At 38.8% G+C, this 19,369-nt stretch overlaps 2 protein-coding genes across 2 annotated transcripts in view; one reads left to right on the forward strand and one right to left on the reverse strand.

The window, feature by feature from the left end:
* Positions 1–684: 684 nt before the first annotated feature.
* Positions 685–17,659, forward strand: KLHL41 (kelch like family member 41). The gene is made up of 6 exons (XM_004601137.2): positions 685–1,920; positions 5,697–5,854; positions 5,971–6,078; positions 10,427–10,612; positions 12,843–12,989; positions 17,303–17,659. Exons 1-6 carry the CDS (start codon positions 811–813, stop codon positions 17,412–17,414), a joined length of 1,821 nt encoding a protein of 606 aa, XP_004601194.1. The 5' UTR covers positions 685–810; the 3' UTR covers positions 17,415–17,659.
* Positions 17,660–17,726: 67 nt separating this feature from the next.
* Positions 17,727–19,369, reverse strand: part of FASTKD1 (FAST kinase domains 1) — a 37,584-nt gene continuing 35,941 nt past the window's right edge. Inside the window, exon 15 of the mRNA XM_012933108.2 lies at positions 17,727–18,738. Within this exon, the coding sequence (XP_012788562.2) occupies positions 18,637–18,738 (102 nt within the window). The 3' untranslated portion in view covers positions 17,727–18,636. The remainder of the gene's footprint in view (positions 18,739–19,369) is intronic.

A 19,369-nucleotide genomic window follows, 5' to 3' on the forward strand; every position in this document is an offset into this window, starting at 1 on the left:
TCAGTTTTTATTATTAGTGTTTGTCACATCAAATCCTTTATAGAGCTAGACCATGTGAATAAATTGTAATTCAATGCTAATTTTTTTAAGAAAAAAGAGTTTAGAATGTCTTTGAAATTAGTTTTTCTGCATTTATTGTTTCTGATATGCTGGGGATATTATTTTAAAGGTTTCTTTGAAAGTCTATAATTACAGTAGATAATAGAAAACTTCGTTGCCCATATCTTAAAAAAAAACCCTATAAGTTCACTTCTGTTTTAAATAGATGATAGAATTTGTGTGTAACAGTTATTGGAAAGAGGATCTTGTTTATGAGAAGGCAAATAAATTTGTCTCACATTCTTAACCTTTTCATCATTAACCCAGACAGCCAAATGGCTTTGCCACTAGACTGTTTTTAGTAGACTGACTCATTTTGTGATTTTTTTTTTCTGGGCAGGGAGTGGTGGGGTTCCCTCAATAAACATTTTCTTGCTTAAGTCTTTATTATCATATCTCCCCATGTTTTGTGCTATTTCAAGTTTTTCTCCAACATTTAAATCTCTTGTTTCTTAACTGTTTCCTTCTTGATGAAAAGTTCCAGTTGTTCCTTTCAATCTGTAACAGCTGCAAGAATAACTCTTCTTTCCAAAGTAGCTCTCCTAAATTCCGGTTGTTAGAGCTGGTACCTATATTTAGCTGGTGGGATTAAAGTGCAAAGACTTCAAGCTGGGCAAAGCACACTGATCTGCCTTTTTAACAGCTAGACCTGTGTGCAACGAGGAGCTAAAGGCTTCAGTGTCCCCCTTCCTTACCCAGGTGACGCACAGAATGGATTCCCAGCGGGAACTCACAGAGGAACTGCGGCTTTACCAATCTACTCTTCTTCAGGACGGTCTAAAAGATCTCCTGGATGAGAACAAGTTCATCGATTGCACCCTGAAAGCAGGTGACAAAGGCCTGCCTTGCCACCGATTGATTCTGTCCGCTTGTAGCCCTTACTTCCGTGAGTATTTTTTATCTGAAATTGAGGAGGAGAAAAAAAAGGAGGTCATCCTAGATAACGTGGACCCTGCTGTTCTGGATTTAATCATTAAGTACCTGTACTCTGCCAGTATCGACCTCAATGACGGCAATGTGCAAGATATTTTCGCTTTGGCCAGCCGCTTCCAGATCCCCTCGGTGTTCACTGTGTGTGTTTCGTATCTTCAGAAAAGACTTGCTCCTGGAAACTGTCTAGCCATCCTGAGATTAGGACTTCTTCTGGATTGCCCCAGACTTGCCATCTCGGCCCGGGAATTTGTGTCAGATCGCTTCTTACAGATTTGTAAGGAAGAGGACTTTATGCAGCTGTCAACGCAGGAATTGATCTCAGTCATTTCAAACGACAGCCTTAACGTAGAAAAGGAAGAAGCCGTATTTGAAGCAGTGATGAAGTGGGTGCGAACAGACAAAGAAAACAGGGTAAAGAGCCTTAATGAAGTGTTCGATTGCATTCGTTTTCGCCTCATGGCAGAAAAATATTTTAAAGATCACGTTGAGAAAGACGATATCATTAAAAGCAACCCTGATCTCCAGAAAAAAATGAAAGTTCTCAAAGACGCCTTTGCAGGGAAACTCCCAGAAGTTGGCAAAACGGCAGAGAAGGCTGAGGGCAGTGAGGTGAACGGTGATGTGGGTGATGAAGACTTACTCCCGGGTTATCTGAATGACATTCCCAGGCATGGGATGTTTGTCAAAGACCTCATCCTCTTGGTAAATGACACAGCTGCCGTGGCCTATGATCCCACTGAGAACGAATGCTACCTAACTGCACTGGCAGAACAGATTCCCCGAAACCATTCCAGCATTGTTACCCAACAAAACCAGGTCTACGTGGTAGGAGGTCTGTATGTGGATGAAGAAAATAAGGATCAACCTCTGCAGTCATACTTCTTCCAGGTAAGGAAGATGCTACAGATAGTGGCATAAGAGGGAGCCAGTTACCCAGAATTTGTCAATTTTCCAGGCTGCTTGCATTTGATTCTAATTGATGGTCTCTCCTAATGCTTTGGACTTATTGTTACTTAGAAGGCTGACAAATATTTAAAACAGTTCAATTGATAGTGTTAATATTTAATAAAAGGTTTGTAAAGAATGAGGTCCTAATCTTTAATAGATGATTCAAGATTTCCTTTACAATCTTCTATCCAAAACATCATCTAAAAAAAGTTTTTTAGTAAGAATTGAATTGACTCTGAGTTGGAGAGGTAGAACTGGGTTAGGATACTTACCTTGTATATGGTAGAACCTAGGTTCCTCTCAGGTACCCCATATGGTCCCCTGTGCCCCAGCAGGAGTGTTCCCCAAACACAAAGCCAGGAGTAAGGCCTGTGCACTGCCAAATGTGGCCACAAAACAATAACAATAACAAAACTAAATTTATTCTTGTTTGTGTTATCCTTCCTGAAAATTTAATGTATTTCCTGAAGTCAAAGTAATTTAATTTCATTAAATTAATGAACTTTCTACCTTTACCCACTTCCTTGAGCTAATTTGAAAGGTTTTGGAGGTAGCATTTTCAAAAAACTTGTGCACTTATCTTGTCTACTTTGGAATACCTTTTAGGAAAAAGCTATGTTTACAAGTATCACTTCATCTCAATTGATTATATTTAGAAATTGTTATATATGATAGTTATATTTATTTGGATGCAAATTTAGTGTTACTATGTGAAATCACAGAAGTTTTAAATCCTCCTGATTAACAGACTCTTATTTGTTTAAAGGGAGTTGGTTCTATATGAGCACTGCATTATGCTTAATCAGTTTATGAAGAAATAGTGGCTTAACTTTTACCTCTAATAATGCCAATATCATAACTTATAGCCTACAAATATCTCAAAAGAGTGTGTTTAGTCATAGCTCCTTCATGGGCTAGGACTTGTGGGCATTTAACATTGGAAAAGCCAAAGATAAATGAGTGTAGAATGTCATCTAGAGTCAATGCAAGCTCTCCAAGTGTGTGACATATTGTGCATTCATAAAATACTACCCTTTACTGGTTTTTTCTAATCTGGAAAATGTTCTTATAATAATACACATTAAGTTAATCATGTTTCTTATTTTCAGAGGTCCACTGAAACTTTATATAAGGAGTAACAAAATAAAATTCTTTATTTGTTTTTTCTAATCTGGAAATGTTCTTGTAATAATACACATTAAGTTAATCATGTTTCTTATTTTTCAGAGGCCCACTGAAACATTATATAAGGAGTACCAAAATAAAATCAAAGTTGAAATCATAAGTATTTAAAGGCATACCCCAAAAACTGTCTTAAGCCCTAATATTCAATTCAGATACATTTCAGAGAGGACAAATTCAATTAAATAGATAACAACTATACTCAATAAGTAAAAATGACATTAAAATAGACATACAGGGACCTAGAAATCATAGCTCCATGGAATACTCTTGGCCTTCTCTTTAGTCTGTTTCATTATGTTATTCCCATTCTATTATAAGGTCTCTTCTGGTTTGAGAAACCTGCTTGATGTCTTTTATGGCTACAAAAGTATCTATGCAAAGCTTAATGGGTCCATTTCCTATACTGCCCAGGACTTTTCTATTTTAAAAATGCACAAATATGAGCTGAAAATATAGTACAGAAGTCAAGGCACTTGTTTTGCAGATGACTGATCCTGGTTGTTCAATACCCTGTTCCACAAGCCACTGTCAGGAATGATCTTTGAGCACAGAGCCAGGGAATAAGCCCTGAGAACTATTTGATGTGACCAAAAAATAGACAAAAATCAATAAATAAAAATTTAAATGCACAAATAGTAAAATAAGTAGAATAGGATAGCAGGATTAAAACACCCAAACATAAAAGATTGTAACACATGAAAACATAGGTATGAGCATTTTAGGTTTTCCCTCTTTCTGCTGGTCACATTTGTTTAAAGGGTATTAATTTAGGAGTAATATAATCTGTGGTTGTATACTATAAATAGCTTAGTTATTCCAAGCCAGAAAAGTTGGGTAGCTTGACAGCTCATTCTTCAAAGCCTGGCAGGCAATCTGTTGTTGCACCTGCCGTGAGAAGTACCCTCTTGGGTGGTTCTGGGGAGAACAGTACTGTACAATGTTGGGAGTAGCCCTCGGTTTAAGGATGGCAGCCTGCCCCACTTCAAAAAACATACTGCAAGTCTGTGGAAGACATGCAGGTCTGTGGATTAAAAGCTCATGAATTTAAGTGAATTACTTAGGTTTTCTGTTGCTCATTTGCAAAATGAGGTGCCTACCTGGAGGACACAATGAGATTGTCTGTGTAAGATTATCAGGTGGGAAGCCCATTACAGAGTCAAAACTCCTCAGATCTCCATTTTTATTTCTAACAGACCACTCTCCACTTTTATGAACAAAGGAGTTTTTTTTTTTAATCAAAGATTTTAAAATTTGGGGCTGGAGTGATAGCACAGCAGGTAGGGTGTTTGCCTTGCATGCAGCCAACCTGGGTTCAATTTCCAACATCTCATATGGTCCCCTGAGCACCACAGGGGTGGCTCCTGAGTGCAGAGTCAGGAGTGACCCCTGTGCATCGCTGGATGTGACCCAAGAAGCAAAAAAAATTTTTTTAAAGTAGGGAATATCAAAGCCTAGATGTTGACATTAGTGAATACAAAGCTAATAGTGCACATGCAGGGACTAAGCTCCTCATTGTCTCTTTGATTGGAACTTGCCTTTCCCTGTGGTTACAGATTCTTCCACAGAGAGCCCTCGCTGCCCCACATCCTTAAATCTGTGTCTACTCTAGCTAGGCTTTCTGAGCTTGATTCAGCTCTCTGCCCATGAAAGCAGCACAAGCAGCCCAGGACATCTGCAACTGCAGTCCCTTCTGGAGGCAGTTTTCTTGTGCCTTGCTACCTTAAAATGCAAAGTGCACAATCTTAAAAAAGACCAACATGAGTGCTGGGACCATGCCAGCCACAACAGAAGCACCAGCCCAGATCTTGGGCACTAGGAGGGTCATCTTAGCTTGCAGAAGTGGTGGCAGCCAAAACAAGCAAAGTTACTTACTTCCTAAGACCTACATATGTATATGGAAGGGTGAGGATAAATCAAAGAATATTTTAAATGATTCCAAACAAAAATCTAAAAACCATTAAATCCTGCATGTAACAATGGTAATAAAAGCAAACAGAGTAAAGCCAAAAAAGAAAGTAAGAAAGAAAAGAAAACAGGTATTGCCAAAATTCCCAGTTGTCTATGGCTGAGTGACAGATCCAGATGTCCCAGGTACCTCTTCGGGAGCTTGATAAATATAGCTTGCAGGCAAGTCAGGCCTCACTCACACACTGTGACCCTACCCACAGTGACGACCTCTCTTGCCCCCCTGTCCTAAAATATGGATTCCTTACATCAAACCTGTCTGTATAAACACAGGGAAACATTTAACAAGAAACCTCACAGTTTTAAACTGATTGCCTGTGACCTTTCTATTCCCTTTCATTGAAGTCCTTCCATTTTGTTACTTTTGGCAATTTTGGCAGGCCAAGGATTATGTCAGTTTTTGGCAATTCAAGGGTAAAATATAATACCTTTGGACTATAGTTTTATTTTACTTATAAGATTCTTTACTATCTCAGTGAATTCTAAGCAAAGTATAGCATTTGGGTGATGGCCTCTAACTTTTTTCTCACAAGTCCCACAGTTGCTCATATACTTTTTTCTTTCAGCTTGATAGTGTATCATCTGAGTGGGTTGGACTTCCACCTCTGCCTTCAGCCCGGTGTCTGTTTGGTCTGGGAGAAGTAGATGACAAGATCTATGTAGTTGCTGGCAAAGACCTTCAAACAGAGGCTTCGCTGGATTCAGTATTGTGCTACGATCCTGTGTAAGTTGGTATTCCCTTCTGAGCATTATGGAATCTAAATGAATGTATGCAATGTATTCCTGTATTCAGAAACTAGGATTTACTGAAAGCTTATCAATTTTGCCTTCTGATTTTAGAACTTCAAAATGGAATGAAGTGAAAAAACTTCCTATCAAAGTCTATGGCCATAATGTGATTTCACATAAGGGGATGATCTATTGTCTAGGAGGAAAGACAGATGATAAGTAAGTAGCCTAAAGTCATCTTTGTGTTCCTTTTAACATTTGTTCCAAATGTAAAATGTAATCATTAATTCCAAATGATTTTTTGGTATCACATTGGTTCCTTTCTACATTTGAATCTTTACATTAAAATGAAATCTGGTTCTCATCCATAGTATTTTTGAAGTGAAATTTCAAAATTAAAAAATTGAGAAGTTGTCTGAGGATATTATAATTAATTTCCAAAGGTCACTACATAAAATTCTTTTTTTTATATAAAATTCTTTTAATTGCTACAGTGGGGTTGAAAGATAGCACAAAGGGCTATAGTGCCTTCTCTGCTAGCACCCTGGGATCCACATGGACCCCTGAATGCTGCCAGGAGCAGTCCCAAAGCAGCAATCTGAGAGTAGCCTTGAAACAATAAATAAAATTGATGGGGCTGGAGCAATAGTACAACAGATAGGACGTTTGCCTTGCATGTAACTGACCCTGTCATCCCGTATGTCCCCCTAGCACCCAGGAGTAATTCCTAAGTGCAGAGGCAGGAGTAACCCCTGAGCATCGCCAGGTATAACCCAAAAAACACCAAAACTAAAATTGTTAAAGTAAATACATAGGTGCTAAGCATACTGGCACGGTATTTCCATCATTAGCACCCTCACAGTGTCAAAGCAGCATTTAATAAAATAATGACGTCTTCCCATGTAGGTAATTTAAGATTATACTTTACCACATTAAAAAGAGTGAACTTTCTTGTTATTTAGTCTAATACTTGTCATAAGTAGATAAAAGCTAGGTATAGGAGCTGGAAAGATAGTACAGCAGGTAAGCAGCTTGCCTTGCATGCAGATGACACACTTTTGATCCCAGACACCATATATGATCCTCTGAGCCCTTTCAAGAATGATCCCTGAGCACAGAGCCAGAAGTTACCCCTGATCACCATCCCCAAGTGTGGCCAACACACACACACACAGAGTTAGGTATATCTCTAAAATGTAGTATTAAAATATAACTTTAAATATAATGATTTAGAAATCATACATACAAATAAGATGAATTTTTCTACATGTTTATGACTATTTGTGTGTATGTGTATATGTGTGCGCATGTGTGTATGTGCATTTGCATGTATATACATGTTTGTTTGTGTGTCTGAGGGATTGAATTTGGGGGTTCACACAGCTGAGGTATGTGCTATCACTGCTGCATCTCTAGACCAACTTTATTCTATTTTTTTTTCTTTTTTGGGTCACACCCAGCAATGCACAGGGGTTACTCCTGGCTCTGCACTCAGGAATTACTCCTGGCAGTGCTCAGGGGACCATATGGGATGCTGGGATTCAAACCTAGGTTGGCCGCGTGCAAGGCAAACGCCCTACCGCTGTGCTATCGCTCCAGCCCCTTTATTCTTATTTTTAATTACTGAATTAACATTGAATTATATAAATTTTAAGTGTGGCTCATTAAAAATCAGCATATGTTTATACTATAAAAATATCATGGATTTGGGCTTTATGTTCATAAAACAGACTCTGATGAATCAGTAGTAAGCCAGGAACGGAAATTCATGGTAACTGAATAGAGGAACGTTACTTCCTCAATAATATATATGTATATATGTATATATACTTTAATGTAGGAGTACTGATATTTATTCAGTCACTGATTAGACTGACTGAACCTCAGTAATATTTTACTTCTTTTTTAAAAAATTTTGTTTGTTTTATTGGTTAGTTTGTTGGTTTGGTTTGGGGGGTCACACCTGACTATGCTCAAACACACTCCTGGCAGTGCTGGGTCTTTAACCAGTGTCAGACATGACAAGGCAAGCACTTCACTTCCTTTACTCACTCTGCAGCCCAACATTTAATTGCTGGACAGAGGTGTGAGAATGACCCCAAGAAACCCTCCAGGAGCTTCTCCTGAGCACCTGAGCACTTGTTGGAATATCACAACCCCAAAACTCAATGGGTTTTTATACAATCTGTGTTCAAAATTAACCTATTCTAATTTCTTTAATCATCCTTATTTCCAGTTATATTCACAGGATATTTTTTAAAAGGCATACTTATTATAAACCCACTGAATGAAAAATCAATTACAGGTATTTTCCCCCAGTGGAAAGTTGTATTAAGAAGTGTTCTGGGGGCCAGAGCGATAGCACAGAGGGTAGGGCCTTTGCCTTGCACGCAACCGACCTGGGTTCAATCCCCGGCATCCCATATGGTCTTTCCAGTACCACCAGGGGTAATTCCTGAGCACAGAGCCATGAATAACCCCTGAGCATCACTGGGTGTGACCAAAAAAGAAAAAAAAAGAAGAAGTGCTCTGATTTAAGGAGCTGGAGCGATAGCACAAGCGGGTAGGGCATTTGCCTTGCACTCGGCCAACTTGGGTTGATTCCCAGCATCCCATATGGTCTCCTGAGCACTGCCAGGAGTAATCCCTGAGTGCAAAGCCAGGAGTAACCACTGTGCATCGCCAGGTGTGACCCAAAAAGCCAAAAAAAAGAAAAAAAAGGAAGAAGTGTTCTGATTTAAGGAAAAAACAGACCCTACCAAGTGATTTCACTGTTTCCTTCAAATCTTACTAGTAACTCAGAAACATCAGTAAGAAACATACAAGTCCTGTCAGTAAGAACATATTAATCTTCAGAATATGAATAACCAAGATAATATTGCTTGACAAATGCCAAAGCCAGGATCTCTGAACTGAGTCATCATCTAAAAGTGAGCACTGAATTGCATTAGGTTATCACCAGGGTATTTGAGGAACATGATTTGGTATCATACTACTACCAAGAAGTTTTAAAGTAATAGTCATACATTAGGAGAACTGCTTCTATTAGGTCTATTACAACATTAAATTAAAAATAGTCAACAAATAGTTTTTTACCTTTGACTTTAGCAAACATACCAAATTAATTATTTGAAATTCTGAACTCCTGCCAGGATATTATGGATCTCTTTAAGGAACATAGAATAATTCAGATGAGTCCAAATTTTTCTTGGATTAGCATATCTTGTATTAGAATAGCAATTAGCATATTCTCTCATTATTTATTAATTCTAATAAACTAGTTGTCTAATCTATAGTTCCTTAAAATATATTGGTGGATGAAAATAAGATGGGTGGTACAATATTAGAGATGGTACAAAGGGTAAGGTGCTTGCCTTGCATGTGGCAGACCTGAGTGCAGATCCAGGAGTAAACCCTGAGCAACTCTGGGTGTGGCAAGAAAAGAAAAGGAAAAAGGAAAAAAGGAAGAGATAAAGTAAAAAAGCCATCATATCAAATAATTTTATTTTTTAATTTTTATTTATTTTGTGGGTTATTTTTATTGGGGGGAAAGCCACACCCAGTAGTGCTCAGGACCTACTCCTGGCTCACTCAGGGATCACTCCTGGCAGGGCTTGGAGGACCATATATGATATCACTTGAGCCCCTTCAGTTTTTAAATATTCATACCTAATTATTTTTAAGTTATTGACTCTTTCCTAGGTTATTAAAATAATGAATAAATTTAATATTTTTGTTAGTGAAACATAACAAAGCATTATCTTTTTCTATCAGTGTATTCGATATGCCAAAAACAGTAACAAGTGTCACAATGGAGGCATTACTGGTGCCTGTTAAAGCAAATTGATGAACAATGGGATGACAGTGCTACAGTGCTACATATTTTACCAAATTTTTGCAGCCGCTAGGATTAAATCCACTCTCTCTTGAGCCTCTAAGCAGTTGCTAAAAGAAAAGGTGCCCTCCTATCTAGTTGTACAGTTAAGTTAGTGACATTGCAATAATCTTGTACATCAAAAACAGGAAAATTATCAGTATTCTCACATTGTTACCTAAATTTAATAAAATTGATAATTAAAAAGAGTTCCCAAACAACACTTCAGTCCTCTTACATGAAACTTTCCTTTGTTTAGTAGCATATATTCAGATTAAGAATACTTTGGAGGCCAAAACGATTGTACAGCAGGCAGGGCATTTGCCTTGCACACAGTCAACCTGGGTTGGATCCCCGACATCCCATATGGTCTCCCAAGCACTGCCAGGAGTAATTCCTGAGTGCAGAGGCAGGAGTAACCCCTGAGCATCACTGGGTATCACCTGAAGAGCAAAAATAAAAAATATTTTGGGAGTTTTTCTGATCCTCTGCTATTTTATACAAATAATGACTGAAATAATTCTTTCCAAAAGGGAAGGCAGGCTGGAGATACAATGGGAAAGCTGCAGCGCCCCCCAACGGATAGCTGAGCTTGGAGCACGGACTAATCCTTTGCCCCTGCCAGCGTGTGTCCCACTGCCAAAAAAAGGTGAAGGTTCTAAAGGACTGTTTTCTTGTTTTTCTTACTCACAGAAAGTGTACAAACAGGATGTTTATCTACAACCCCAAAAAAGGAGATTGGAAGGATCTGGCTCCAATGAAAACACCTCGGTCGATGTTTGGTGTGGCGATCCATAAAGGCAAAATTGTGATCGCAGGGGGTGTCACTGAAGATGGCCTTGCAGCTTCGGTTGAAGCATTTGACCTCACAACCAATAAGTAAGTTGGTTATCTCCTACCTGTAACATATCAATCATTACATGTTTAAATTGTGTGTGTGTGTATATGTGTGTGTGTGTGTGTGTGTCTGTATGTGCTGGAGATCAAACACTGCCCTAAGACATACAAAGCATGCTGTCTGTCAGAGACCTAAATCCCTGCCCTCTATGATTTGGTGTTTAATTTGGGATGAAATTAAAGTTTCTAATTAGAACTGGGAAGAGGCGGACAGGTCAGCATGAATTAAAGAGGAAGTGTTTTCATCATGGATTTCTTCTGCTATTATTGGGTGTAAAACACCCAATATTTCAATGAGTTATATAATTTATGACACATGAATCTCATGTTAAAGTTGGAGTATTCCATGTATTCATACTTGTTTAACTTTGTAGATTTAGTTACGCAAAGATAATACTTCTAAGTCATTGTATAAAGATAGAGAAATAAGCTTATTCCAATAAGGGTTGTTTGATTTTAAATATACAATTTGTTTAGGCAAGAAAAGATTTCTCAGTTTATGATATTAAGAATGCTTGAGGAGTTTAATTCTTTTATGCTCTTTGTAATTTTCTTTTTTTAAATTTTTTAAAAATTTATTTTATTCTTTAATTAATCAGTCACCATGAGGGTACAGATACAGATTCACACATTTTCGAGCTTGTTTTTCCCTCATACAATGTTTATTGGTGGTGGAGAATGGGCACTGGTGGAGGGATGTGTTTCTTTGTAATTTTCTTAAAAATTTTACTTTTAAATTTTTATTGACCTAAATAAAGCTAATGTGAAAAGACATTTGACAGATATTACTTATATAAAATTAAGTTGTTTTAAAATTTTGAATTCACACATCAGGGTGAATACATAGTTTTTAATACTATTAGTTTGGCAATGAAAATAAGAGCACAATATTATTTATAAAGTAATCATTAATGCCATATACAAAAATATTATAGTACTGAAAACAGTGAAGACTTTATAGGATAAGATAATCATTAAAATTATTTTTTGAATATTATGGTACTGAGCACTCAAATACAATATGTAAAAGAGACAAAATTATAAATAACCTATATTCTGGGACAGAGATAGTACAGTGAGTAAGGTGCTTGTTTTGTGCACAACCAATCTGGTTTAGATCCCCAGCATCACATGTAGTCTCCCACTCCCAAGTACCACCAGAAGTGATCCCTGAGCACCCCACAAGTATGACCCAAAAGCCAAAACCTAGGGGCAGGAGCAATAGCACAGCAAGTAGAGCGTTTGCCTTGCATGCAGCCAAACCGGGTTCGATTCCCAGCATCCCATATCGTCCCCTGAGCACCAACAGGGGTGGTTCCTGAGTGCAGAGGCAGGAGTGACCCCTGTGCATCACCAGGTGTGACCCAAAAAGCAAAAAAAAAAGCCAAAACCCTAAATACACAAATACTCCATATTCTTAGTTTTGTTCAGATGGTTGCATGACTATTGATACTTAAATTTCCCCTGTTCCCCAATTTTTAAAAAAAATTATAGCAATATATTGTTTATGAGATAATGTCTGAAGGGTATGATCATGGGTGATATTTGTTTTCTCTATGGATTACCATATTTTTAAGATTTTCTACAATGTCTATACATCATTTTATAATTAGAAAAATGGTTATGTCTAAGGAAAAACTATGAGGTCCACTTTTAATGCCAGAGTAATAGAATAGAGATCTACCAAAATAACTCAATCCAGACTCTTGATACTTCCAAATACTTATTTTCACCTTCAATTGCACTAATTCAGATGGCTGAAAAGATGAACTAGAAATTTATAAAATCTATATCCCTAGTTCCTATAAAGTCCTTTCATAAATTTTTATCTCCAAGCACTTGGAGATTCCTTGAGAAACAATAAAGGTAGGAGTTTAAGGTTTTCATCTTCGAATTCAAATGAAATCTAACACATTAGAACCTAGGAACCCTACAATGGTCACAACCCCCATCTTTCCTCACCCGACACACCACTGAAGGCACAGTTTAAGGACATTTTAAAAAAATGAAGTATTCTAGGATTGACATATTGAATGCTCTAGCTAGCTTAATGTGTTAACATCTTTCAAATAAAGGAACATTTTATATATCTTCCAGTAGCAAACATCTCATTTTGGTACCTTGATTGAATTTCATTGTAATTTCCTATAATTAGAAAATACACGTGTATTTCTCTAGGTTTTGCACTGATTATGTTTTCAATAATTCCTAGATGGGAAGTAATGCCCGAATTTCCTCAAGAAAGAAGCTCTATCAGTCTAGTCAGCCTGGCTGGATCCCTGTACGCCATTGGAGGATTTGCCATGATCCAACTGGAAACTAAAGAGTTTGCACCCACTGAAGTCAACGACATATGGAAGTAAGTTTTCTCTACCCGATTTCACGAACCAAATAATAAACATTGATAAAAAGGGAAAAGAAAACAGTTTTGAAGTGCACAGTGAGCCAGGTTCCTAACACAGACTACTTTCAGTTTACTAAACTCTCTTTCAGCAGGGAACCTGATGAACTAGTGCATCTGGCACCTATTTTTTGGTTGTTTTGTTTTTTGGGTCACACCCCGTGGTGTTCAGGGCTTAATTCTGGCTTGACACTCAGATATCAGTCCTGGAGGGCTCAGGGGACCATATGTAGTGCCAGGGATCAAAGCTGGGTTGTCCATGTACAAGGCAAGCATCCTGCTCCCTGTACCATCCTCCAGCCCTGGCACCTACTTGACCAAGTACTGCTGCTCATTTTCCATGAGCCTAGGAAGGAATGTGTCTGGGCTGTTTCTGAACCAGTAAGAGTTGGATTGTTGATCTGTTAAGCTTCATTCCGGCTCTAAAGCCTAGTGTTCTTGGCAATCAGTAAAGGCTATTTCCAAACCACTTAGTCTCCACCAGAGACTACTCCTATTTCCTAAGAAAATCATTCTGAATATTTAACCTCTAGAGTTTTCTTTGGTTCATTCAGTCCATTATGAATCTAATTTAAATGAATTTTCAGTTATTTAACAATTAAGTTACAAAATTTCTTTTTTAAGGAGTCATTTATTTCACCTCCAAGAGCAGTAGTGGGCAATTCTCCCAAGTACAACACTAGAATTGAATACTCTATTAATTTTTTTTTTACAGTTACAACTAAAATGCAATTTTATCAAAGGATTATACCAAATTTTCTTGTGAGTTGAAGGTAAACTTAGAAACCAATGTGTATGCAGGAAATCTGGGGAACAGCTGAAGAGTCATGTAGTCAGGGGTGGGATGGAGTGTGTGAATGTCTGGTCACTACTAGGACACCTCATGCCACCCAGCAGTGTTTGCTGCCTTCAGCCCAGCACTCTGCCTCCTCATTGAGGTACAGCTCTGATACCTGATGTGAGCATCAGTGAATCCACACAGCAACTTCCTCCAGAAACTGCCCAACTCTTGCTTTTCCTCTTATCCTAAACACCAAACCCCATGCCCAAGGTGGGACTCCCTTTCCTGGCTGGTGGTAGTATGGGAATTTTGGTTCCTCAAAATGTTGTCAGAGGACAACTCAGGGATCACTCCTGGTGGGCTCAGGGAACCATATGGGTTGCCAGGACAGTCACGTGCAAGGCAAATGCCCTACCTGCTGTACTATCTCTCTGGCCCCTCAGTTGACAACTTCCAGGAGAGACTTCGAGAAAGGGAGAATCCCAGGCCCCACTCCCGACCTACTCATTCAGAAGCTGTACTTGAGCTAGATTCCAGATGACTTACTCTGAGAACTCAGCTCAGTGTCACAGTTCAAAAAGTAATGAGTGAAAGCACAGCTAAACTTAAGACTGGGAAATGGATACTATTTGTTTTCTACCCAAAACAGCAGATTCCTCATTCTCAGCTGGTAAACTGGAAGACTGAAAGGCCGGTCGCTTAATCAAGCACTTGTGTGTATCAGATATAATTTTCTTAGGTTGTAATAGGAACTACTTATGCAGAAGAAAAAATAAACTGGCTATAGAAAGGAAGCTAACTCTTCCCACACTCTTCAACAACCCCAAACAAGGGAGGATGGAGGAGAGACCAGGAAGATTATTAGGAAAGAAAAAGACAAGACAGGGTCAGAGTATAACAAGTCAGACAGTTACCTGCATGCAACCAACCTAGGTTCAATCCTGGCACCACATGTGGTACCAAAGCATTTTGAGGAGTAAGCCCTGAGCATCACTTGGTGTGGCCCTCAAACAAGCAAAAACAAAAAAAGAGGCAAGGTTTAGCAAGAGGGTGAGACAGCTTTCAGCAGCTTTCAGCAGCTGAATAAAAGGATGAAACAATGGTTGACTGGGAGGTTAGGGGTTTTGGGGGAGAGGGGAATTGGAGGTATCAAGAATGAATTGGCAATGATTCTCAGCCCAAACTGCACATGACAATTGCCTGTAATGCTTCTATTTATTTATTTATTTAGCTTTTGGGTCACGTGGTGCTTGGGGTATTCTGTTCTCATGAGTGACCCCCTGGCTCTGTGCTCAGGGGACCATGCACAGTACAGGGAATCAAACTGGGGTTGGTTGCATGCAAAGTAAGCACCTTAACTCCTATACCCTCTGTCTGGCCCTGGCTGTGATGATTTTTAATATACACTATAACTTGGCCTTAATGTATACCAATTAAAGTGTCCTGCTCGGAGGGACTAGCATCACTAGTTGCCCAAAACCAGGTGATGCTAGTGAATGAAACAACTATGGAAAAACACTGCTGTTGGGTTAGAGGGAACTCAGTGGGCTGATCCACATGCCTGGTGTGTGGAGATCCCAGGTTAAATTCCTGGCACTTCGTGGTCCCCTAAGCACTACTGCCCAGGGATCGAACTGGAGTTGGCCACATGCAAGGAAAGCACCTAAATGTCTGTACTATCTTCTGGTCCCCAGTTCTGACACTGAGCCAGAAGTAATCACGAGATGTGGCCCCAAAACAAAATTTTAGAAATCATGCTTGGACTAGATGTCATACTGATTACACCCATCTGTGAGGATGCCAGGCACACCCTCCAGCTCTCTGTACAAATTCCCCAGTTCTTGGGACAAAAGTGTTTTTGACCAACATTTTCATACACAAGAACCACTTATTGCACAGTGCATTTCTGAGAAGTAGATAGGGACCACTAGTGAAATTCAGTCATTAACACTTATCTTACACAATTATTGATTAGTTTTACTTTCAAAACAATTTTTTTTCCCCACTGATTCATTATAAAATGATTCAGGATATTATCTATGTGTCAATTATCTATGACAATTATCTATGTCAATTATCTATGTCTCAGAGGTCATTAACCTCTGAGGAACGAAGATGCTAAATTATTCATTTTTAAAGTGCCTTTAAGAATGACATAATAGAGAAATAGAATTTAAATAAAATCACCGCAATGGGGGGGGGGGAAGCTCAGTGGACTGAACACAGGCTTTGTATACTGGAGGCCCGGATTCCATCTCCCGAGTGGCATGGTCACCCAGCACTGTAAAAAGTGACCCCAGCACTGCAATGTGTGGCTTAGGAAACTTGAAAAAAAGTTAATTGATAGAATTGATAGTATATAAAGAACTGTGAGAAACGAAGAGAAAATGAGGGTTGAGGAAAATAAGAAGGCTTTAGAGAGAAGACAGTATTAGGAATTTCGTTAGTAAAGAGAGAAGAGCATTCTTGGGTCCTGACAGGAGAGACCCACTTGCCTTGCATGCAGCTGACTGATTTGATCCCTGGCATCACATGGTCCCCTGAGCACTGCCCACTGCTCTGCTTCCTAACAGTGGTCCATAGGCAGGAAGCAAACAACACCCCCTGCTAGAAGTAGTCCTCAGAGTTCTGAGGGGAGCTTGGGAGAGGAAGCCTCTGATTCTGTTTTATTTCTGGGCTGAGAGCAGCGGTTCTTTCACATGATTGGTTATGGGAATTATCAGCGAGCTTTTTAAAAAGTACTGATGCTCCATCCCACATCTATTGACTATGATTTAATTGGCATGGTGCCTGGAATGGACTTTCAAAAGGTCCTAAGATGACTCTAATTGCAGACAATTTTGGAAACCACTGACCTGAGGAGAGGCAAGATAGGCATTCAATATTACCTGTTCAGCTGCAGAATTAATTTTGGTGCTGATACTTACCATCCAGCTAAGTAAATCTAAAGACATGACTCTCATGCCTTGCTGCACATTAGAATCATTCAGAGAATTTTAAAAACTCATGCTGGGAGCCGCCTGCTTTGCAAGGATGTGAGGACGTGATCACAAGTTTAAATCCCTCAGTGCCACATGTGCCAAGCACGATCCTGGCAGGTGTGCCGTCTTCAATTCCTAGTCCTATTAGTGATTTCCAGCCACTCCAGAGCCAAATGTCTTACACCCCACAAAGTGGGGTATAATTGGCCAGAGATAGGACAGGGGTTAAGGTATTTTCCTTGCCTATAGTCAAATTCAGTTCAATCCCAGCAATGCAGAGGGTCTCCAAAGCACCTCCAGGAGTCATCCCTGAGCACTGACGCTTCAGGTGCAGTGTTTACCTCCACACTTGGAGCCAGCCATCTTACCAGACCAAAGGTAGATGATTAACCCTCACTGCTTCTTAGCTGTGGACAAGCTTGCTTCCTTTCCTAGGCTTACCATAAAGAAATCTGTTAAACTTTCTACTTTGAAACTACTTATCGATTACTTTCTTTTTTCTCCATTAGGTATGAAGACGATAAAAAAGAATGGGCTGGGATGCTGAAGGAAATCCGCTATGCTTCTGGAGCTAGCTGCTTAGCAACACGTTTAAATCTCTTCAAACTTTCTAAACTATAAACCAGAGGTGAAAAAAAAGTAATACATTGGGAGGTGATCTGTTTGGATAATAGGGTTTTAATTTATTTTTTTAAGTCTATACAGAGACATTAGTGTAGAAATTATTCACTAAGTTATTATCCAGAAGGTTAGCAGTGGTTCCCAAAACCTCACTGAATTATCAATGTGGTAACCAGTGCTTAACACCATTTTCTACAAAAAAAATTAGTTTGAACAGATTATTTCATAATATACCACTTGATTGCAGGGGGTGGGGGGGTGGGTTGAGCATCTCTAAATTTGAGTTGTTTACTAATTCTTTCATTTGCATTGTTAGGGTAATTTTACACTTGTTTTCTATTACCAATGTTATCAGAGAATGAAATGAATACATAAACATTTTTCAATTTTTAAATATCAAAAACCTTCTCTTGTGTTTTAAGATATACAAGAATCCTGTGTATTGAAGATTACATACCCTAAGACTTTTGAAATGCTATTTAAGAAATATAATAAATGGGCTTTATTTGAAGGTGAAAAGTCTCTACATAGCCTTAAATTCAAGCTGTCTTTCTCCACTCCTTCTGTGACACTGGTATATTATTTGTGCATTAGGTATGAACTCTAGTTATACAAAAAATTGGCCATTTTTTTAAGTATTTATTTTGGTTTTTCAGCCACATCTGACTCTGCTCGAGGTTACTCTTGGCTCTGCACTCAATAATTACTCCTGACAGTGCCAGGGAACTACATGGGGTTCAGGGATTTGAACCCAGGTTAGCCACATGAAAGGCAAACACCCTAATTGTTGTACTATCACTTTGGACCTGAAATTGGCCATTTTAAACAAGTACTTGAACTAAATTAAACACATTTTAAAACTATGCTGAAGATTCAAGGCACTTCACCTACCAATTTATCTGGGAACAAAGTGAATTCAGAGGGTCAAGAACTCAGAAGAGGGCCTTGTGCTCAGGAGTAACCCGGAAACACTTGGGGGACTCTAAGTAGTGCCAGCGTCAGTGGGTTGCAAGGCAAGCACCATAACCCCTACACTATCTCTCCAGTCAATATTAAGAACTTTAGACAACTTCCGATAAAATATCTATTTATTTTAAAGGTATTCAGTTGGCTTTGAAAATCAGTTTGACACTATTATTTTTCAACTGTGTTAGGCCACTTCATTAAACAAGTTCAAAAGGACACACCATGGTAACCTTATCAAGCTATAATTTTCATCAAACTACAATTGTGATTTTCTTTCTTCAAATATACAGTTCCTTAGGTAGGCCATCCGTGCATCCTTTGTGGACAGGGCCATAGAGTTCCATTCAAAATGAGGGATCTGTAAAATAAGTAAGTGTGAATAATATCTGTGAAGGAATCACAAGTAACTTGGGAGAAAACTCAAAAGCACTACTAAGTAGAACTGTAACTATAGATTAGAATCATTGAACCAATTACAGAATCCAAGTTGGACACACTGGATTTTTGACAAAGCCAAAGAGGCCTTTTCTGTTTCAGAAAAAAAATACAAATAAAAATTTCCAGTAAGTAAGATAATTGTTTTTTTCCTTTTGGGGTCACACCTGGCAATGCACAGGGGTTACTCCTGGATCTGTACTCAGGAATCACTCTTGGTGGTACTCAGGGAACCATATGGGATGCTGGGAATCGAACCCGAGTTGGCCACGTGCAAGGCAAGCATGCGACCTTCTGTATTATCTGTCTGGCTCCAAATAAATGATTTTTGTTTACTATTTTTTTTTTCAAAATTGGAGTGTACTCTACTTCAAAAATATGTTAACGTAAGATTTTGAATATTCAATATTTATTGAAATATTGAATGTAACCAAAGTAAAGAGAAAGTAAAGTGAAACTTATCAGTTGGGGGGGGGCGGGATGGGAGGTGTAGTGGGTTTTTGGTGGGTTTTTTTTTTGGTGGTGGAATGTGGGCACTGGTGAAGGGATGGTTG

This window comes from Sorex araneus, chromosome X, assembly GCF_027595985.1.
Source record: "Sorex araneus isolate mSorAra2 chromosome X, mSorAra2.pri, whole genome shotgun sequence".
NCBI lineage: Eukaryota > Metazoa > Chordata > Mammalia > Eulipotyphla > Soricidae > Sorex > Sorex araneus.